This window comes from Marmota marmota, unplaced genomic scaffold (genome assembly GCF_001458135.2).
Source record: "Marmota marmota marmota unplaced genomic scaffold, marMar, whole genome shotgun sequence".
NCBI lineage: Eukaryota > Metazoa > Chordata > Mammalia > Rodentia > Sciuridae > Marmota > Marmota marmota.
This window is the reverse complement of record NW_026000229.1, coordinates 35,583,947-35,607,432: the sequence shown is the minus strand read 5'-3', so window position 1 is coordinate 35,607,432 and position 23,486 is coordinate 35,583,947. Positions and strand designations below refer to the sequence as shown.

Here is a 23,486-nt window from a genome sequence, read left to right as displayed (position 1 = left end):
ATGTGGCTCAGTAGGTAAACTCCCCTGGGTTTAATCCCCAGTACCAAAACCAAAAGAGTAGAAAAAACTTTTTTTTTTTTAAATTTTAATATTTATTTTTTATTTTTTGGCGGACACAACATCTTTGTTTGTATGTGGTGCTGAGGATTGAACCCGGGCTGCACGCATGCTAGACGAGCGCGCTACCGCTTGAGCCACATCCCCAGCCCTAGAAAAAACTTATGAGTTTAATAAAATATATAGCTGGCAAATATGTTGGGAAAATTTTTTACTGTGCTGGTGATGGGCAAGTAAAATGGTGTAGGCCAATTTGACAATATCAATAAAAAATGTAAAAGTACAAACCCTCTACTAGGAATTAGAATGACAAATACATTCATTTAAGTATTAAAAGATGGGGGCTGGGGTGGTGGCTCAGCAATAGAGTGCTCGCTTAGCACGTGTGAGGCCCTGGGTTAGATCCTAAGCACTACATAAAAAAATAAATTAATTAATTAAAGGTATTTTTTTAAAAAGTATTAAAAGATGTCTGTTCAAGGGGGCTGGGGTTGCGGCTCAGCGGTAGAACACTCATTTTGCAAGTGTGAGACCCTGGGTTCGAATCTCAACACCACATAAAAATAAATAAACAAAATAAAAATATTGTGTCCATGTATAACTAAAAAAATATTTTTTTAAAAAGATGTCGATACAAGGATATTCATTTTAAAGTTCTGTATTTTGGCAAAGACCTAAAACCAAACTAAATGTCTATTAATAGGTGACTAAATGCATGATAGTATAACTATGCACAGAATATGCAGCTATGATGTATGAACCAGACTTACTATATGCTATTGTTAGACTGATTTCCAGAATATGAAAAATTTTAACAGGGTGCATCTACTATACTGGGCACTAGGAGAGATAGAAATTTTAAATTGATTTCAAACGTGTTTCTACAGTATGGAATTTTATATTACATGTACTTAATGTAACAAAAATTGAGATACACATATAGCATGACAGCATTGAGAGCCTGTAGACCAACAATCAAAGAAAAAACTTTATTTAGCTAGGTGCTAAATAAATATGCCGTTATAGCTACTACAAAGTGGCAAGATTGGGTAATTGTAACAATACTGAGAAAACAATTACTTCAAGGCACAGTGGCACCCCTGTAATCCCAGCAGCTCAGGAGGCTGACATAGCAGGATCATGAGTTCAAGGCCAACCTCAGCAATTTAGCAAGGCCTTCAGTAATAACTCAGTGAGACCCTGTCTCAAAATACAAAATAAAAAAGGGTAGGGATGTAGCTCAGTGGTAAACTGCCCCTGAGTTAAATCTCTAGTCCATAAAACAAAAAAGAAAAGAAAAAAACAAACAAACAACAACAACAACAACAAAAACTGCTTCTACCTGAGTTAACTCTCATAACAACTCTACAAAATAATTATATTCATTTTTTAATAAGAACAACATTACTTGCTCTTATACGGGAAGCGGGGAAATCCATGATTCAAGCCTAGACCGTCTGTCTTCAAATCTTAAATATGTTGTTTTATTTTCTTCTTTTAAAAAATCATTTATTTTTTAGTTATAGGTGGACACAGTATTTTTATTTTATTTTTATGTGGTGCTGAGGATTGAACACAGTACCTCACATATGCAAGGCAAGTGCTCTACCTCTGAGCCACAACCCCAGTCCTGTTGTTTTCTTTTAATACAACTGAAACAAAAGATTTTTAAAAATCATGATGCAATAGTGACATTTCTATCAGGGGTATACCTGTTTTGTTTTCATGAGCCTTTAAAAACATAAATGTTTCCCAAGATTTGGGATAATAAAAACATGAGAATGTATCACTAAAGAAAATTATGCTACATGTAAATTATGTTAATGACCCCTAAGTATCAGTTACTCTATACATGGTTCTGACTGAAGTTAAGACAGGGATTTTCTCCAGATCCCCAAGATCTCTAGGACTCAATAAAGAAAAAAATGTTTCAGGGGCTGGAGTTGTGGCTTAATAGTAGAGCGCTCGCCTCGCATGTGTGAGACCCTGGGTTCGATTCTCAGCACCACATAAAAATAAATGAATAAAATAAAAAGGTATTGTGTCCAACTACAACTAAAAGAAAAAAAAAGAAAAGAAAAAATGTTTCAGGCAAACATACCATTTGGAGCATCCCTTCAGTCCACAAGTTAGAATCTGTATCTATTGCCCGTTCAAATATGGTCCTGAGGATGTATATCATGATATCACAGTTGAGGAGGTTCACAACTTTGCTGAAAGCAGGACAGAACTCAGGAGGTGGTGGTGGTGGCAGTGCTACAGGGGGTGGGGAATATATGGGAAAAGAGACAAACAGATACATTTGGGGGGTTATTCTGCATATACTAAATTGAAAGGTTAAAAAAAAAAAAGATGATGTGCAAAACATATGAATTTTTGCTAGTTTTACAGCACTGAGAATGTCAATGTCAAGGAAAATGAAAGTTACTATATCAGTCCTCTAAAATAGTCTCCACTTGCTATCAATTTAAAATTCTATCACCATTCATGTTGTCCACATCTTAATACATGAAAAAGCAAAATGGTCTCTGAACTTTCTTTAGTTGCCTACTTTCCAAAACTAACAAAAGCAAAATATACAAAAACCACACACCTCCCCGAAAGCAAAATGAGTCAATTCAGAATCTCACTTTTTACCTTCATCTTTATTTTCTTGTTTTCTCCTTTTCTTCTGCATATGTTCAGCCTATTTAAAAAAATTTAAAGAAAAGTACAAATGGAAAAATGTCTAAAAGTTGGTAGAAAAGATTTACCCACCTATTAAAATACTGTATATGCTGAAGCACGTATTCAAAATGTTACCTTATCCTAGAACCAAAATAGCTGTCCTAAAGGAATCCATTGCAAAGTAGATGAGAAATGTTCCTCATCAAGTGCTTAGTCTCTATTCTATTCAGTCTAAAATAGTTCCCTAGTACCTATTTGTATGTAGCACTATGATGGTCAGTAAGTTATTTATTTATAAGGACAGAATCATGCATCACCTCAACTACTTAGTTAAGGTCAAATATAAACTTAACACCATCCTTCAGGGAACCAATAGATATTATTATGTGCTTATTGAAGTGATGCAATATATCACCTATGTAAGTATTCTTACCAAAAATTGAATAATTAGTCTGATGTAGGATTAGGATGTAGGATATTCTAAAAGACAACTAGCTTGTAATTTGCAGAAAAGTCAATATTATAAAAAACAAAACAGACAAAATACTTATCCTAAATTAACAGAAGCTAATGAAATATGACAACCAAATGAAGGGCATGATCATGAAATGCATGCTGCTTCACTGAATCCTCTTCCCTGTAGACAGCTATAAAAGATATTTCCAGTATAAACAGGAAAATCTGAATATTGTCCATTCAACTAGATAACATTATTAATTCAATCTTAATTTCTTGGGTGAGATAATGCCCTCTATTAATTAGGACCAGTATGAAACTACATAAGAATCAGGGACTTTTTGCTGGACTTTAAAAACATCAAGCATTTAAGGTCTATTAACTGCAGGGGGTACTTTTTCCTACCTTGCTATGCTGTGTTTTGGAGTAATGATAAAAATACATGTTGAAGTCTTTTAATGATTCATCTTTCAATTCATAAACTCCATGGCCTGATACACCTGGTTTCCTAAATAAATAGAAAATAGAGAGGTAAACTGCAGTGAACTACAGCACACTGCACTAAGGTTAAATATAAAATGGTAAGGAGATACCACATCCTTAATAATCTGTAGTTGAAAGTAGTGCTGAATCCTGTATATAGTACTATAAAGAAAAGCACCGACCAAAAGAAATATATTTGCTCAGAACATTAACTAGTTTTGGGTTTCTGTCCAATTCTTAATATATCACTCAACATTATTAGAGCAAAAGAAAAGCTGCATCCTCTCTTATAAGTTGTCTGAAACTATATTTTTTAGTTGACGAACCTTTATTTTATTTACTTATTTATATGTGGTGCTGAGAATTGAACCCAGTGTCTCACACATGCGAGGCAAGTGCTCTACCACAGAGCTACAATTCTAGCCCCCGAAAATAATAATGTATCCATAAACATAATACTAAAACAAGTAGAAATCCATTACTAGTATCCATTTTTCAAATCTAAAGAATTAATCCAATTAAGATTTTATTCCCATTTAATTCATCCTGAAGAATAAAAGGATTATAAAATTATGTTTTAACTCTACTAAAGATAAATGTAAAATTAGCATGTAAAGTAAAAATTTATGGAACAATAAATTCTGGCTTCAAACTAAGGAGAGAGACTAATGGAAAGGTTTGTTGACTATCTAATCACCTATTATTATAAATGAGTATTTTTCATTTACTTGCCCAAAAAACTAATTTCTTCAACAAAAATATACTTAGTACCTACTATGTTCTCCTCATTCTCATCCCTTCTAATCTGTATTCCATTCTTGGGTGTTCTGAAGAAAACTTCAGAGCTTCTAAAGTATCCATAGCATAAGAACAAAGATCAATCTACCTCTCAGAATAAGTATAAATATTAGGCACTTACTTAAATATGGCCACTTTGTTTATGACATTCTCTAAGCCAGTTTCATTATTTTCCTGTTGAAACAAACATTTTTGTCATTTTTACCTTTATATATTGATTTTCTTTTACTGTGAATTGAAATATATTTTCAACTGCATCTCTGGGGTACTTTGTAAACAATAAATTAAAAGATCAATTTCCAGTATAAAAAGTTACATCTAAAACCAGTTAGGAGGGCTGGGGATGTGGCTCAAGCGGTAGAGCGCTCGCCTGGCATGCGTGCGGCCCGGGTTCGATCCTCAGCACCACATACAAACAAAGATGTTGTGCCTGCCGAAAACTAAAAAATAAATATTAAAAAAAAAAATTCTCTCTGTCTCTCACTCTCTTTAAAAAAAAAGAGAGAGAGAATTTAAAATAAATAAATAAATAAATAAATAAAACCAGTTAGGTACATTGTGGTGGACCAATTTCTTAGGAGATAAGATGTATGTATAAACCAAATAAGAAATGCTACCTAAGTTTGCCTATATGTGTATTCACAAACACAATTAAAAGAAATAACAATTTTTTCAAATTTAATATGTTCATTGCCCACATTAAGGCAAATGCCTACAGTTTACTGCTCTCTAAAACCAAGGTTACAGAAAAAATGGAATGTAAAAAGAAATCTATAGCAAAACACATGTGTAAATATCCTAATGTATTCTACCTTCTGCAAAAGTTTTTTGGTGATTGACCTGAACTTCTCTTTGAAGACAGTACACTGTATTTTGTAAAGTCATTTAAAATCAGGATATATACATCGTTAAGCTACTATGGTAAGTTTACAGATATCTACAGTCTTGTAAAAATTAATAAATTTAACTTACTTTTTTAAAAGTAGGTTTATTTTATTTTATTATTTAGTCAGTCTTTTAAGAGATGAGGTCTTAGTTTGCATCTAAAGGTAAAAAATTTATAGTTTTTTGCTCAATAAGTTTTTCTGACACGTGAAGTTGCTTCCAATTAAAGAAAAAGAAAATCATCTCATTTTGAGGTCAAGGGGGAAAAACAAACCCAACGAAGTTAGACTTACATTCTCAGGCAAATTTTTGGCAATAGCACTGTGTGGCATGGGTTCAATGCAAAGCAAATGAATAATTTCCCTCATTGTGACCTCTTCTTTTGTCACATTTCCCACTCCAGGTACATAACGTTCTCCTAATACAAACAAAAGAAAAAAAGGAAAGAAAGAAAAAGTAGAAAAATTAATTAATTTCTATTTTAATCTCTTCCCATCAGGTGCACTTATACACAGAACATTGTGTTAAATAAAGTCTGTGAGAAGGGGACCAAAAATCGTTTTAACATTTCCCCAACTCTGAACAAATGTCTATTTGTTGAACAACAGAGGAAAACTGAGTGACCTGAAGGAGAATCCAGGACTTGTCTTACCTTACTTATAAGCACATACATACATACAAACACACATATACATACGTATACATACACATACTCACACATTATAAAACAAGGTCCCTCAATTAAATTAGCATGTGTTTCTAATCCAGAAAACAAGGCAGATGGCATGTGAATGAACAAATGAGCAGTGGCCATCACCAAATAGCTTGTCTTTCAATATCTTCCTCTACTTCCTCAATTTTGTCTCTACTTGTTATATAAGAAAGAACAAAGTGAAAACTGAAAAACAAAATACTTAAAAATGTCTTTATGGGTTAAATGACAAAACAGTAATATGTATCAGGAATGACTGGTGTTACAAAAATGCCCACATGGTCAGGCTTCTATTTTTCATTGCAATAAACTGCCAAATGGAGAGGAAATAGTTAACTATGGGAACTTCATTGGTGTCAACAATATCTAACTCCTATTGCTTTAAGAGGATTTACAACAACTGGTCTTATTTCATCAGCAATTTTCAACACTACAACATCTGGACAAAGAACTATGATAACAGTGTCACAAAGAAAGAAATTCTTTTGACTGAGAGATTCAGTTAATTTTCTACTGAGATTAATTTAAATTAATTTTCAAACTATATTTTCTATTGAGATCAAAAACTGATCCAGCAACTAGCCTTCTGACAAAAAAAGTAAGGGCTAGAATCCTCTTTAGGAACTATTACAACAGCATTTGGTGCAACAAATTAAATAATAAAGGTAGAATGAGAAGTCAAGAACAAGATAATGGCAAATGGATGCATCCAGTTGGAAAAATCAATAGACTAAGATATAGTGTATATTTTTATTCATTACGTTAGAATATTAATTTCAGTTGAATTATAGAACAAATTTCTGGAGGTTAATGTCATACCTTGATAAATATTTCTGGCAAAGAATATTCTTCTTCCTTTCCCTAAATTATTTTAAGGACACTAAGAATGGCCAAAATTTGCACAAAGCAATTTAACATAACAATTCAATCTTACTTAGAACTATGTTATGTTATGTTTGAGTTTCATATATAGATGTAATTTTCAGTACTGAATGAGGTTTTTAAAAATCTACACGACTATCTGGAATACTTATTTTCCAGGTTTTCAAACTCCCAACAATTTTAAATCAGGTATTAAAAAATACAGATGTAAGCTGGGTGTGGTGGTACATGCTTGTAATCCCAGTAAACTGGGAGGCTGAGGCAAAAGGACTGCACATTTGAATCTAGTCCCTGAAACTTAGTAAGACCCTGTTTCAAAATAAAACGGGTTGGGGATATAGCTCAGTGGTACAGTGTCCCTGAGTTCAATCCCCAGTACTCTCCCCAAAATAAAGATGTAAGATCTGTGGCTTTTTGAAAAGTAAGTTTCAAAATCTATCAAACACATTTTCCATATCAATCTCAATTTATATTCTATGAAGTATTTGGAAGAGGAATAAAATGATCAAGTATAGTTCTTATAGATCTTCTCTCCACAGAATAACCCATGTTCTATTTCCAACATTTTGTTTTAATCTTACCCACAATGTAGATGAGGACCTGAAGCATTTCTTCTATTAATGTATTATATTGCTTAATCAAATCCTACAGAATTGAAAAAAAGAATAGTTAATAAGAACCAGAACCCTCCATAAAGCATGCATTTCTGGATCAGACTCATGGTCCATCTAGTCAAGTATTTTCTTTGTTTTTTTTTTTTAAAGAGAATTCTTTTTAATATTTATTTTTTAGTTTTCGGCGGACACAACATCTTTGTTTGTATGTGGTGCTGAGGATCGAACCCGGGCCGCACACATGCCAGGTGAGCGCACTACCACTTGAGCCACATCCCCAGCCCCAAGTATTTTCTTTCAGAGCACAACAATAAAAAGTTATGAGGTTAATAACTTCAAATTCAACAAAATTCACAATACTTGGTACATAATAAGTAAGTACGGAATACCAATTATTAAATACTGTCTGTTTTCATTATCATTATCCTTGGATCACTATTTATTCTAACTCAACAAATTAATTCTAACTTTCCAACTACTATTGGCTTCCTTCTTACTGGGTTAGTGAAAAATTGTTTTTAAAATAGTTGTGGCAAGATTACCCTTCCCTTAACACATCCCTTCTTTAAGTGCTGCATCAAATCAGGTATTTGTTTCTACTAAGTATAAAACGTGACTACAAATCAGTTTCTGTTTTATATCCTATTCTTTGGCCTTTTGCAAGTGACTTCTAATTTGAAATAACAAAGTGCTGTGATTTCATGATTTCAAAACAATCAGGGGTTACTTTTTAAGACAGTACTGCAAATATTAAAACAATATAAATGTTAGAAAATACCATGAGATGATCTACAAAGTGAAAAAAAAAAAAGTACAAAGAACTTTTACAAAAATAAAACAAGGGGGCACTGGGGTTGTGGCTCAGCATAGAGCACTAGCCTAGCACGTCCAAGGTGCTGGGTTCGATCCTCAGCATCACATATAAATAAATCAAATAAAATAAAGGTATAAAAAAATAAAATAAGACAAGGGTAAAGAATGGGAACTGATAATTCACGGTTCCCACGTTTCCCCCGAAAGAAGAAAGAATGAAAAAAATCGTCAATTCCATTGATAAAGAACTGAGTTAAGCAAGGTATGGTGGTGCATGCCTGTTAATTCCAGCAAGTCAGGAGACTGAGGCAGAAGAATCACAAGTTCAATACCTGTCTCAGTTACTCAGGAAGACACTGTCTCAAAATAAGAAATAAAAAGGCTTGGGGCTATAGCTCAGTGACTAAGCATCCCTGAAGTCAATCCCAAGTAGCAGGGGAAACAACAACAACAACAACAAAAAATCCCAAACCCTGAAAGTTAAAGTATCTTCTTTTACCTCTCAGATCAAGAATTAAAAATACTTCAATTGCCAGTAAATGGACAGAAATGGAAACTATCATTCTAAGTGAAATAAGTCAATCCCAAAAAACCAAAGGCTGAATGTTCTCTCTGATATTTGGATGCTGACTCACTATGGTGGGGGAGTGGAGGTGCACTAGATTGGACAGAGGGGAGTGAAGGGAAGGGAGAGGAGGTGGGAATGGGAAAGAAGGTAGAATGAATCAGACATAATTTTCCTATGTTTGTGAATACACATATATGAATAAACAACCAGTCTAATTTCACATCGTGTACAACCACAAGAATGGGAGGTTATACTCCATGCACGTATATTATGTTAAAATACATTCTACTGTCATGTATAACTAAATAGAACTAAAAAAAATTCTCTCATTAAAGATGAACATACTTGGAGAACCTAAATAGAAATAATTTTTCTGACTTGTTGATATGTATTAAGAGCCTTTAGAAAGAGCATGCTGTCTTATCTACCAAATCTACTTCTAAGACTTTATCTTAACAAAAAATTAGAAAAGTATTTAAAACATAGAGGTACTAATGTCCATAAGATCAAAAAACAAGAAAAACATCTTTAGCAAGAGGAAACTAAAGTACAATGTATTCACATACTGAAATTTTATAGTCATCAGAAATGATACAAAAAATGATGATATAGTTGTATATTCATTTAATAAGAAAAAAACTACCACAATATTTCATTCAGCAAAGGCAGAAAATTACAAAACAGCATATACAGAATGATGTAAATTTTTTTTGTTTTAAAAACAATATTCTCGGGACTTGGGTTATGGCTCAGTGGAAGAGCGCTCACTTTGCGTGTGCAAGGCCCTGGATTCGATCCTCAGCACCACATAAAAATACATAAATAAATGAAATAATGTTATAATAAAAAAAAACAAGATTCTAAAACACTTTTGTGTTTCACATGATTTCTCATTGTTAATCTATATATTCTAACTATTCTTGAGTAAAAAAGAGTGTGTGTGTGTAAGCAAGTGTGCATGTATGTATGTATAGCATACACATATATGGAAATTTTTGGAGAGATCCCTTAGTACAGGGGATGAAGGACTTGGTTCCAGGACACAGGACACATTCCTCCTAGGATATCAAAATCCAAGGATGCTCAAGTCCCTTATATAAAACAATGTAGTATTTACATAAGTTATATACATCATCCATATACTTTAAACCATCTCTGGATTACTAATGCCTAATACAATGTGAACACTATATAAATACTTGTTATACTGTATTATTTTGGGAATAATGGGGAAAAGTCTATAATAGGTTAAATCTATAGACACAGAACCCCAAGATACATAAAGAAATAAACTTTTAAAATATGAATAAAATAGTAATAATAATATTTACTTTGGAATTAATTCACATGTCAGTTTCTGTTGCTTACCTGGTCTTTTGTGGATATGGTTTTATTAAAAGCATCAGCAAGTTCATATCTCTGAAGTACCAGTAACAAGAACTTGTTTGGATCCATTAAAGATGCACCAATCTGTGAAAGAAATTCAGCATCACAACTCTTGTATGTTAAATAGAGAAACACTGTGTCAGAAAATTAAAGTTTGCAAAAAATAACATAGTAGAGCCCCTTCTATTCCTATAATATCATATTCAGTTTAAAGATGAGAAAAGTTCAAGTAAAATTAAAAATAACTGCATCTTTTCTTTTACCAGGAATGTAAGAGGGAAGGTTAAGTCATAATATGATAAGTAACTTAACAGGTACCTGAAGCATGATGATATCTTTATCATACATTTCTTCTCTGCACTTAACATCTTGGTAATAAAACACCTACAAAATAAAAGAGAGATGCTAGAAAAATTCTTTCAAGCAAAATTCAACAATTATTAAAACTTTCTCTCAGAAAGAAATTGCTGGAACTCCTTAGTGGCAAAAAATAAGTTGTAAATCTCTGAATCATTTTAAGTGATTTGTGAGGATAAAGTGAGGAAATATGACATGAAAATACTTCAGAGTTAAAGATGCTCTACATTGATCATTATTCTCAAAATTTGTAACAAAAAATGAATTTTCCCTGTTTAAAATATTTCAATAAAAAGAAACCCAATTTTACAAGGTGTGGTGGCACACGCCTGTAATCCCAGCTACTCGGGAGGCTGAGGAAGGAGGATTGTGAGGTTAAAATCAGCCTTAGCAGATTGGTGAGGCACGGAGCAATTTGGTGAGACCCTGTCTCTAAATAAAATATAAAAAAGTGCTGGGGATTTGGCTAAATGGTTAAGCATCCCTGAATTCAATCCCCGGTACAAAAAAAAAAAACAATTTCTACACTTAATCAGTTAATACCACTTTTTTTGAAGTAGTAACTTTACAAGTCCTATTTTCCCAGCTTCTCCCTATTTGCTCTAAAACAGAAGGAAAAATTAAAAGGTAGCCTTTGATTAAGACAGTAGGCCAGGTGTAGTGGCACATGTTCTGAATCCTAGACTGGGCAACATAGCAAGCCCCATATCTCAAAAATAAAAAAATTTTTAAAAAGAGTTGGGGATGTAGCTCAGAAGTAGAATACTCCTGGATTCAATCCCTAGTACTATACACACACCCCCCACACACACACACACACATGATGGGAAGACTACAGGTCTGCAAGTAAGTTATCCTAAGAAAAAAGTTATGTTAACAGTGAAACTTCTGTGCTACTACTGACATTTACTTAATCTAGCCACTCAAGCACCCTAATGCTTATAATTCAGAAAGATTAAGCAGTAAATAGGATAAGAGAAACATCTATGTTATCCCTAGAATTCTCATTTCTAAGAGATCATATAAGAGAATAAAAGCAAATGCTCAGAAAAATATAGGGACATGGGGTAAAACTATGTCAGAGTAATTAGAAAATGAACACATTCATAAATATGAGTAATGAATCTTGCCATACCTGGCTAATGAGAGAGAGACCATTTCTTCGCCACATCTCAGCAACAACTTGGGCAACCAACACCAAACAACGCAAAGGATATTCCACTAGTACCTCCACTTGAAAATCCTCCTGAAACAGAGTAAGCTCAATTTCATTACTCCTCACAGAGTTCAAGACACATCTTAATTATGACACTGTATATTTCTCAGTTTTCTTATCTGTAAAATGGGAAGGACTTGAACTAGATGACTTTATATATGTGTGACTATATACACACATATATAGTTGTTAAATTACTAAATGGGGACTACTTAGATGGGTTGTAAAATGTTATTTTCTTTTCCACTCATCAACAGAGAGGTGTTCAGAAATAGGACACAAGCAAATCAATACTTAACAGAGTCACTTACAAAAGGTACAAATTCGTGCAGTCTTGAAACAGCGCCCAGCCTACTTAAACGCACATGAAGACCTAAAATTTTTTAAAAAGTGAAATAAAAGAAATAAGAAAAAGAAAATGAAAAAGTGATTAAACTCAATAAATCTGTTTATTAAACTCATCAAGTTTGAAAACATGGGTGATTTTAATGTATATTTACTAAGGCTGGGGATGTAGCTCAGTAATAAAGTGCTTCCCTAGCATGTGCAAAATCCTCAATCACACATACACACTGTACATTTACTGAGTTTACAAATGACGCTCTAAAATGCAAACTTTTGACTTCTAAATTTGAAACACAAAATAAGCAAAACATTTAAAATCTCATATATGCAAGGTGTGTGCATTCATTACATAAAACTAATTTACTGCCTCTCCCAGATATGCTTATTATACACTCTTAAACAAATATCAAAATAATTGAAAAGTGTACACACACACACACACACACACACACACATTTAAGAATAAAAATGTATCCGGGCTTTATTTTTAACAGCAAATAAAAACCCTTTACTGGGATTATGGTGATTTGACAATATTATTATTAGGCTCAATAAAAGTTTGTGAAATACTCAGAAGAGCAAGTTCTATAGCTGCCACTTTCTAAATTTTCTAATTTATCTGACTCTTTAAATGTTATGGGGAAAAAGCCCTTATTTGTTGGGAAACAGTTCCAAAATGAAATTGAATATTCTCTATCCTACTAAAATTTACTGTCAATTGTTTAAAAGGGACCAAGGGACCTTCTGTTTGCTTTTTTTTTTTTTTTTTTTTTTGGGCTATTTCACCTTAATATCATTACCAGAATTCCTGTAATTCCACAATTGATTTTACTAAGTAGAAGAGATTTCAATTAACTCTGCTATTGCTTTAGATATAAATATGGCTGAAAACCCAAAGCGGATTAGAACTGCTGAAGGATTTCCCTGACATTGTTTGATAGATACAATGTTCTCTTTATTCTTGATAAGTGCAGACAACATGACTTAAAATTCTTTCTACAGGAACATGTCTCATTTCAGGAGTAACCAATTAAGGAACTGATGAATGGCTAGACAGTTCCTTAGAGTAATATTGTTATGAGTTGCATAATGAAACTTTTCCTTTGTCACTGTTGGTAGATAAATGACTGAAACTGACTTTAATCTTCCATACAAAAATGTGGATGCTCGACATTTTCATAGGTTGCTTGCTAGTAGGGCTTGAGTTGCACATTCTTTTTTTTTTTTTTTTTAAGCTTTTATTTATTTTTTTTTTTAGAATTTTTTAATGTTTATTTTTTAGTTTTCAGCGGACACAACATCTTTGTTTGTATGTGGTGCTGAGGATCGAACCCGGGCAGCACGCATGCCAGGCGAGCGCGCTACCGCTTGAGCCACATCCCCAGCCCCGAGTTGCACATTCTTGACCTTCTATATAATAGCGTTCTAAAGCCACTCCTGGAGAATGCTGTAATCCCCAAGGGCTACTTGGTTCATGCTGAATAAGTGGCTTGACCCTAATTCTCCCTCCTTTGCTGCTCATATTACCCAAGAAATATGTGATGTCTAGTGCAAGTCTAGGAAAGGCCAATCCTAAAATAAAATTCACAAAGCCTTTTCAAATTAAGGGGCAGGGAAGAGTCTTAAGTACATTTCAATCATCTCAAAATTGCAGTAAAAAACTTGTATTTTGCAAGGAACAAGCAACAGCTAATCTTAAAATAAATGGGAAGGGGTGGGGGAAGCCAATGAAAAAAAAGTGCCATCCCTCCTTCTCCTTGGTTCTTTTATCTGGGGTTTTATGTAAAACCCTAAACCTCTGAGAAAATGAGAAAGGTAAAGACACAGGGAAATTGCTTTAAGGTCAGAATTTTGGGCAAGGTAAAGAAAAAGCTATAAATAAATGCAGAGAACTATTTGGTAAAAAATGAGAACTCTGGACATTTTTTTTTTTAAACACGGGAAAGCTCAGAAACTCAGATCTCTTTTCTAGAGTCACCCTGATCTATTAGTTATAGGGCAAAAATCTCAAATGCAATGAGTTAAGTGCCAGGCAGGAAACAAAACAAAACAAAACAAACAACAACAACAACAACAAAAAACTACACAAAATACAAACTGACAATCAAAGTAACTCTGTTCTTAGGAAGACATATAGGAGAGGAATATTTGCTGAACACCTGAGGTTCCTAAGAAATTGTTACTCAATGATTCCCTTTCTGTTTACATTAAAAAATCAAACCAAAGATTTGAGAATCTTGGAGTTCTTAAAGGATGAAAAACTAAGTATTGTTAAAATCAAAATAAAATCAATATAAAATCACATGATGTTAATTATTAGTTAACTCAAAATGAATCAAAGACCTAAATATGGGAATGAAAAGTACAAAATATTCAGAAGAAAAATGAGGAGAAATTAGATCTGACAATGATTTTTCTTGAATATAACCTAAAAAACATAGGTAAAGAAAAAATACATAAATTAGACTACATCAAAAATTCCTATATACCAGAGGACACTACCAATAGAGGAAAAGGATGAGAAAAAATATTTTAAAGTCATGTATTTGACAAGCAGTCAATATCCAGAATATAAAAAGAACTCTTACAAATCAACAGTTAAAACACAACAACAACAACAACAACAAAACACCAAACAACCCAAATAAAACATGGGCAAAGCACTTGAAAAGATATCACTCCAAAAAGACATGGGGCTGGGGTTGTGGTTCAGTGGTAGAGCGCTTGCCTCGCACCTGAAAGGCCCTGGGTTCGATCCTCAGCACCACATACAAATAATAAATAAACAATAAAGTTTTAAAAATGAAAAAAAAAGACAATAAACATCTATAAGATGCTCAACATCACTAATCACTAGGGAAATGCTGATGAAAACCATAATGAGCCATTCACAGTGGCACATGCCTGTAATCCCAGCAGCTTGGAGGGCTGAGGCAGGAGGATCACAAGTTCAAAGCCAGACTCAGCAATTTAGCAAGACCATGTCTCAAACAAAAAAAAAAAGGGGGTGGGGGCGGGTGGGGATGTAGCTCAGTAGTTAAGGATTCAGGGGTTCAATCCCTGGTACTAAACAAATAAACATAATGAAATACCATTAAATACAAAAGGAAGGCTTTTATTTAAAACAAACAAACAAAATCCTCAGAAAAAGCCAGGTGCTGGTGACATAGGCCTATAGTCCCAGTGGCTCAGGAGGCTGAGGCATGAAACTTGAGTTCAAAGCCAGCCTAAGCAAGTTAGAGAGGCCTTAAGCAACTTATAAAATATATTTTAAAAAGGGATGGGGATGTTGCTCAGTGGTTAAGCATCCCTGCGCTCAATCCCCAGGGTAAAACAAACAAAAAATCAGAAAATAACAAAGGATGTGAAAAAATTAAACATTTGTGCACTGCTACAGGGAATATAAAATGGTGGAGCCACCATGGCAAACAGTATGATGGTGAAGTCACCATGGCAAACTATGATGGTTCTTCAAAAAAAAAAAAAAAACCAGGAGTGGGGTTGTGGCTCAGTGGTAGAGTGCTCGCCTATCACGTGCGAGGCCCTGGGTTTGATCCTCAGCACCACATATAAATAAATAAATAAAATAAAGGTATTGTGTCCAACTACAACTAAAAAATTAATATTAAAAAAAATCTTGGGTGTGGTGATACACACCTGTAATCCTAGTGGCTTAGGAGGCTGAGGCAGGAGAATCACAAGTTCAAAGCCAGCCTCAACAATGGTGAGGTGGTAAACAACTCAGTGAGACCCTGTCTCTAATAAAATACAAAATAGGACTAGGGATGTGGCTCAGTGGTCGAATGCCGTTGAATGCAATCCCTGATTACACCCTTCCCCCCAAAAATGACCTGAACAGAGATTCCATACAGTTTTATTCACAACAGTCCAAAGATAAAAAAAAAAAAAAAAAAAAAAGTAACTCAAATGTTAAATGGATGAATAGTTGGAAAAAAGTACATACATGCAATGGAGTATTATTCAGCATATTATGCTAAGTGAAAGACCATCCACAAAAGGACAAATATTACATGATTCCATTTATCATAGGTAACTAGAGCACTCAAATTGAGACAGAAAGTACAATTGCCAAGGGATATGGGGAAGAGGTAACAGAGTTATTTAATAATTATAGCATTATATTTCAGTTTGGGAAGTTTATTTTAGGAAGATGAAAGGTAATGGTTGTAAAACAATGTGAAGGTGCTTAATGCCATTGTACACTTAAAAATGATTAAGATGGTAAACTTTATGTTATGTATATTTTACCACAATTAAAAATATAAAAATATACACTTCAATAAAGTTTTTTTAAAAAAAGTTCTGACAAAGGGCCAATTTACATGAAAATTCATGTGACTAAAAAAAAAAATCTATGATTTCTTTCTTTGGTGATGAAGAAACACTGACAAAGACAATACTGTGGTGAAAATGAGCAAAGAAAAGGGTTAAAACCAGCAACAAGATTTATTTATATTCAAGTTTGGGTGGGGGAGGGCAAGATGACAGAATAAAGGCATCCAGGACTAGTATGCTCCTCCACTAGATAGAACCAAAGCAATTAAGTATGTTACTGTGTGTGGAGGTGACTGGTCATGGGTGAGCACCAGAAAACAAAACCTGGTAAACTCCAGAAACTAGGGAGAATAATGCAAGAGAAGCAGAATACTACAGCATTTGGCGCCAGGGATGCAGGAAGGGAGTAAAGATGAAAAAGAGAGATTCAAAGTGTGGTGTAGAAGGCTGTACCCTCAATAATGATGAGTTGCTAAACAAATCAGTGAGACCCTATCTCTAAATAAAACATAAAATAATTGACCTGGAGTCTGAACAACAAGCTATCTTTAGAGAAGTTCACTGCATCTTGCAGCAAACTCTCAGAGTGCTATGCCCAGGAGATATCTAGAAAGGGGTCTTATTGTCTGGAACTAGTACTATTCTAGGGGTCAGCAGCCCTGGCATAATCACATCTTAGGGTCCCTATAGGCATATAGCTGCACTGACTGGGCAACCCCAATTCCTAGCCAACTGACTTAAAAAAATTTTTTTTTAGATATAAATGACAGTAGAGTATATTTTGACATATTATACATACATGGAGTATAACTTCAATTCTTGTGGTTATACATGATGTGGAGTTACACTGGTCATGTATTCATATATGAACATAGGAAAGTTATGCCCAATTCATTCCACTGTCTTTCCTATTCCCATTCCCAATCCTTTCCCTTAATTCCCCTTTGTTTAATCCACAGAAGTTCTATTCTTCCTTCCCCTACTTATTGTGTTAGCATCCCCATATCAGAAAGAACATTTGTAGCTAAACTGACTTTTGACAAAAAGTGCCAAAAACATATATTGGAGAAAGGACAGCCTCCTCCACAAATGGTACTAGAAAGACTGGATATTCACATGTAGAAGGTTGAAACTAGATTCCTATCTCCTGACCTGTACAAAAATCAACTCAAAATGGATCAAAGACCTTGATGTAAGACCCAAAACTTTGACACCACTAAAGAAAACATAGGGGAAACAGTTCGAAATAGTGACAAAGGCAATGATTTCCTGAATAGGACTCTTAATATCTAGGAAACAAAACGGAGAATTGACAAATGGTATAACATAAAATTAAAAGTTTCTGCACAGCTGGGAGTGGTAGCACAAAGCTTGTAATCACAGAAGCTTGGGAGGCTAAGGCAGGAGGATTATGAGTTCAAAGCCAGCCTCAGCAACACAGCGATGCTCTAAGAAACTCAGCAAGACCCTGTCTCTAAATAAAATATGAAAAAGGGGTGGGGATGTAGCTCACTGGTTTAGTGCCCCTGACTTCAATTCCTGGTGCCATTAAAAAAGAAAGAAAGAAAGAAAGAAAGAAATAAAGAAAGAAAGAAAGAAAGAAAGAAAGAAAGAAAGAAACTGCTTCAGCTAAGAAAGCAGTCAACAGAATGAAAACACAACCTATACAATGGGAGAAAATCTTTGTCAGTTATTCATCTGTCAGATTAAAAATCCAGAATACAGAAATACTTCTATAAACTTAACAAAAAACGTAAACCAATTAATAGGTGGGTAAATCACCTACCTTCTTCTCCAAATAAGTATGAATGGTCAATAAATGAAAAAATGTTCAGTATCTTTAGTCATCAAGGAAATGAAAATCAAAACTATACTGAGGGCTGGGGTTAAATCTCAGTGGTATAGTCCTTGCCTAGCATGCATGAGGCTCTGGGTTTTTGATCCCCAGAACAAAAAACATCAAACAACTATATGGAAATATCATCTTACCCCAGTTTTAAAAAATATGTATGTGTACATAAATACTGATGAGATTGCGAAGAAATGGGAAACTTTATATACCGTTGGTGAGAATATAAATTAGTACATTCACTATAAAAAACAAAGGAAGGTTCCTCAAAAAATAATAAAAATGTAACTATCATATGACTCAGCTGCACCACTTTTAGGTATATATCTGAAGGAAAAGAAGTCAGTATACCAAAGAGATTCCTGCATACCCATATTTACTGTGGCACTATTCACAGGAGTCAAGATATGGAATTAGCCTAGGTGTTCAGCAACAAAAGAACAGATGAAGAAAAATGCTATACACAATACGGTATTATTAAGTCATAAAGAAGAATGAAATCCTGTCATTTGCAGGAAGATGGATGGAACTCAAAGATATTATATTAAGCCAGACAAACAGAGACATGTATCACGTTTTTTCTCACATGTTGAAACTAAGGGGGGGAAAAAGGGATTATTGGGGCTGGGAAGAAGGGATGTTAGTGAGAGAGAGTAGAAGAGAAGAGGGTAGACATGATCAAAGCATGACATGTTCTTGTACAGAAATCCTACAGTGAGATCCATTCATTTGCACAATTAATATGAAAAGATAATATTTGTAATTAAGTATGCTGGAAATGAACTTTTTATTGCAAAGTCTAAAATGTAAAGATGCCTTTTTAGGGAGAATTGAATATATATACCTTTAAATTTGAAAAAAATTCCACCTTGTATGACGGTGTATCTAGGATATTCATTCAAAGCATATTGGTAAAAGTAAAGCTGATTAATTAGGTTAGTACATTTCCAAGTATTCAGTCATATTAACTACTTAAAAAGTTAGGAGCATATGCCATAATGTTAGCAAGAATTCCTCAATAAGACTCCTAAAATGCAAGAAGTAAAACCAAGAACCAATAAATAGGATGAATTCAAACTAAAAAGCTTCTTCACAGCAAAAGAAACAATCAAGAACATGAAGAGAGTCTACAGGTTGGGAGAAAATCTTTGCTACCTACACCTCACATAGAGCATTAATCTCCAGGATATATAAAGAACTAAAAAAACTTTACACCAAAAAAACGAATAACCCAATCAATAAATAACCCAATCAATAAATAAGGAACTGAACAGACACTTCAAAGAAGAAGAAATACCAATGGTCAACAAACATATGAAAAAATGTTCGACATCTCTAGCAATTAGAGAAATACAAATTAAAAGTACACTAAGAGGGCCTGGGATTGTGGCTCAGCAGTAGAGCGCTTGCCTAGCACGAGCGAGGGAACTTAACAAAAAAGTAAACCAATTAATAGGTGGGTATACTTCATATATGTATATGGGTTCGATCCTCAGCACCACATAAAAATAAAAATAAAGATATTGTGTCCAACTATGACTAAAAAATAAATATTAAAAAATTTAAAAAAAAAAAAAAAAAACTTTTAAAAAAGTACACCAAGATTTCATCTCATTCCAATCAGAATGGCAATTATCAAGAATACAAGCAACAATAAATGTTGATGAAGATATGGGGGAAAAGGTACACTCATACATTGCTGGTGGGACTGCAAATTGGTGCAACCACTAAGGAAAGCGGTTTGGAGATTTCTCAGAAAACTTGGAATGGAATTTAGCCCAGCTCTCCCACTCCTCAGCATATACCCAAAGGACTTAAAATCAGCATCCTATAGTGACACCGCCACATCAATATTTATAGCAGCTGGGGGCTGGGGTTGTGGCTCAGTGGTAGAATGCTTGCCTAGCATGCTTGAGGCACTGAGTTCAATCCTCAGCAGAACATAAATATAAAATAAAGATACTATGTCCACTTAAAACTAAAAAATAAAATATTAAAAAAATATATTTATAGCAGCTCAAATCACAATAGCAAAGCTATGGAACCAACCAAGGTGCCCTTCAATTGATAAATGGATAAAGAAAATGTTGTGCTTATATACAATAGAATATTATTTAGCCATAAAGAAGAATGAAATTATGGCATTTGCCAAGAAATGGATGGAATTGGAAATTATCATGCTAAGTGAAATAAGCCAACTCCAAAAAACCAAAGGCAGAATGTTCTCTCTGATATGCAAATGCTGACTCACAATAGGTGAGTATGTGTGTGTGGGTTCACTAGGTTAGACAGCAGGGAATGGGGAGAATGGAGGGAAGGGTATGGGGATGGGAATGGGAAAGAAAGTAGAATGAATCAGACATAATCTTCCTATGTTCATATATGAATACATGACCAATGTAACTCTGCATCATGTACAACCACAAGAATGGGAAATTATACTTCATATATGTATGATATGTTAAAATATATTCTACTGTTATGTATAACTAAAAAGAACGACAACAACAAAAAATGAATACATAAGCTAGAAAAAAAATATTAGGAGCATATGTCAGAAACTTTACACAGATTCAGTACTTCATATTATTCAACTTATGTTTGAAAAATAAATAAATAAATGAGTGGAATATGAGCTACCAAGTTAGTCTTCAAGATTCATTAACTAACCTAGATAAAAAGTAGTCTAGGTAAATAAGCATGCTTTGAAAAATACTGTGGTAATAGCTCCTTGAAGGACAGTGATAATGAAAGCTCTTAATTGCATTATCTGGTCCGAATACATTTGTACATACTAAACATAGGGAAAAAGATATATCAAAACAATACTCACCAGCAAGAGTCCTAGAGAGTGGCAGATGTATGCTTACAAGATCCTCAGATACTCTATAGGACTTAGTTTCCAAAATATGACCACAAAATTGTACTATTGTCTTGCTACTAGATATAAAACTTGTACTGCATCTCATCACAGCTTTGTGACATTCTTTATAAGCTACTAGTAAGAGTTCTTCCTAAAGAGAAAATAAAAATGCAAATATGTTCACAAGTTAGCTACTTTATCACTCATCATTCAATAAATATTTGTTATATATGATTATAAAATTATTCTATTTATTACTAGGACCCCTTACAAAGATCTGCAAATCAGTAGGAAATACAACATAAACACACTTATAATCAAAGTAAAATACAGTATAAATTAACTGCCCTAAAACAGCTTTTATAAGACAATAAACAATTGGGAAGATACACCTATTAAAGCAACCTTTTTTTCCTACATTTTTTATAGATACGTTATAGTTGTACATAATGGTGGGATTTGTTATTACATACTTATACATGCACACACTATAAATTAAAGCAGCTTTTGAATGGGAACTGAAACATATGCATAATTTAGGGTTGGGGATATAACAAGGTGGTAGAACATATGCTTAGCACACTCAAGGCTCTAAGTTCTATTCCCAACATCCTTATCACCAACAAATACTACAACAGAATATGCAGGATTTAAGTATGGGGAAAGATGAGGGGAAAGGAGCATTCTATGAAGAGATGTAAAAATAAAACAATACATTGGTGGTATAAGACCAGTGACAGTGAACACATTGTTGCAAAAAGAATTAAGGAGTGTGTTGAACGTAACAAAGTGGAGAGGGTAAAGTTAGGAGATAAGGAAACTAACAGGAAAAATATTATAGCATTTAGGTGTTAAGGATCTGGACTAGGATAGGATGGGGCAGTGAAGAAGAAACAGAATGAACTCACATAAAATGAGAAAATTTTAAAATAAATTTGGGATAAGGAAGAACCAACTCTAGGTAATTGTGGTAGGAAAAGAGAAAAGTCAAAGGTCACTCAGGTCACATTCTCTCTCTCCTTTACCACTGGGGATTGGAACCTCTGAGATACACCCCTAGTTCTTTTTTTCATTTTGAGACAGGATCTCACTAAGTTGTTGAGGCTGGCCTCAAACTTGTGATTTTCTTGCTTCAGCCTCCTGAGTTGCTGGGATTCCACATGTGCACCACTGCATCCTACTCAAAATTTATTTATTTATTTTTGTGGTACTGGTGATTGAGCCCAGGGACCATCTTCCACTGAGCCATGCCTAGCCCTTTTGTATTTTATTTTGAGACAGGTTCTTGCTAAATTGCCCAGTTGGTCTTGGATTGCAATCTTCCTGACTCAGTCTCCCTAGTAGCTGGAATTACATTCGTGGGCCACCATGCCTATCTCACTGATCTGTATTTCTATCTTTATACCATACTGTCCTGACTAATGTCATTGTGTAGTAACTTGCTGAGAGTGACCTCAAACTTGTGATCATCTTGTCATAGCCTTTCAAGTCATTAGGTCTCTTTCTTAACACAGTGTTTCTCCTGTTGATTTTACCTTGAGAAGGGAACTCCATGTCCAAATGAATTTGAGAAACAGACATTAGCACAGTGTTCAATTCTATTTGAGAAGTTTAAAGTAACTTTAAAAGATTCTCTCATTCTGTTCAACTCCAAATTCCCCAATCTTGCATGAACCCAGAACATTTTTCTTGTCAAAACATCTGATAACGTCAAACACACAGAATACAATGACTCTGAAATTTCCTGTATGGATGATGACTATATTAATAGTAATATCATTAATAAAATAAGGAAAGTCAAAAAGAGAAAATGCAAATTGCAAGTGGAAGAAAATGATGACAAATCAGTTTAAGATAAAATTCTGAATTTGATCAGAAGGTCAAGGGTTGTATGTTTTCTTTCATATGTGGAAGCTAGAGAGGAAAAAGAAAGTGGGGGGCAGGGGGGGTGTCAGAGAAAGTGGGGGGCAGGGGGGTGTCAGAGATCTCATGAAAATAAAAGGGAGTCCAGCAGAGGAAATAGACCAGGAGGTAGGAGGTGGGGATTGGGCAGGGGGAGTGCTGGGGAGTGATAGTGGACAAATTATATTGTTATACTGTGTGCATGTATGAATATTTAACAAACCCCATCATTACTTACAACTATAATGCATTAATAAAAATGTGAAAAAAAAGATATTCAGAGTTTAAAATATAAGAAATACAAATATACAATCTAAGGAATATATGGCAAATAAAA

General features: G+C 34.1%; 1 protein-coding gene across 3 annotated transcripts in view; it reads right to left on the bottom strand.

Annotated features, from left to right (window-relative positions):
- Nucleotides 1-23,486, bottom strand: part of Ubr1 (ubiquitin protein ligase E3 component n-recognin 1) — a 150,993-nt gene that overhangs the window by 54,502 nt on the left and 73,005 nt on the right. For all 3 annotated transcript variants that reach the window (XM_015480756.2, XM_048792980.1, XM_048792979.1), the window contains exons 16-26: nucleotides 21,218-21,398; nucleotides 12,206-12,267; nucleotides 11,814-11,924; nucleotides 10,640-10,705; nucleotides 10,304-10,405; nucleotides 7,522-7,585; nucleotides 5,640-5,764; nucleotides 4,583-4,635; nucleotides 3,586-3,688; nucleotides 2,695-2,743; nucleotides 2,159-2,313 (exon numbers count right to left, since the gene is read on the bottom strand). In XM_015480756.2, coding sequence (XP_015336242.1) covers nucleotides 2,159-2,313; nucleotides 2,695-2,743; nucleotides 3,586-3,688; nucleotides 4,583-4,635; nucleotides 5,640-5,764; nucleotides 7,522-7,585; nucleotides 10,304-10,405; nucleotides 10,640-10,705; nucleotides 11,814-11,924; nucleotides 12,206-12,267; nucleotides 21,218-21,398 — 1,071 coding nt within the window. The remainder of the gene's footprint in view (nucleotides 1-2,158; nucleotides 2,314-2,694; nucleotides 2,744-3,585; nucleotides 3,689-4,582; nucleotides 4,636-5,639; nucleotides 5,765-7,521; nucleotides 7,586-10,303; nucleotides 10,406-10,639; nucleotides 10,706-11,813; nucleotides 11,925-12,205; nucleotides 12,268-21,217; nucleotides 21,399-23,486) is intronic.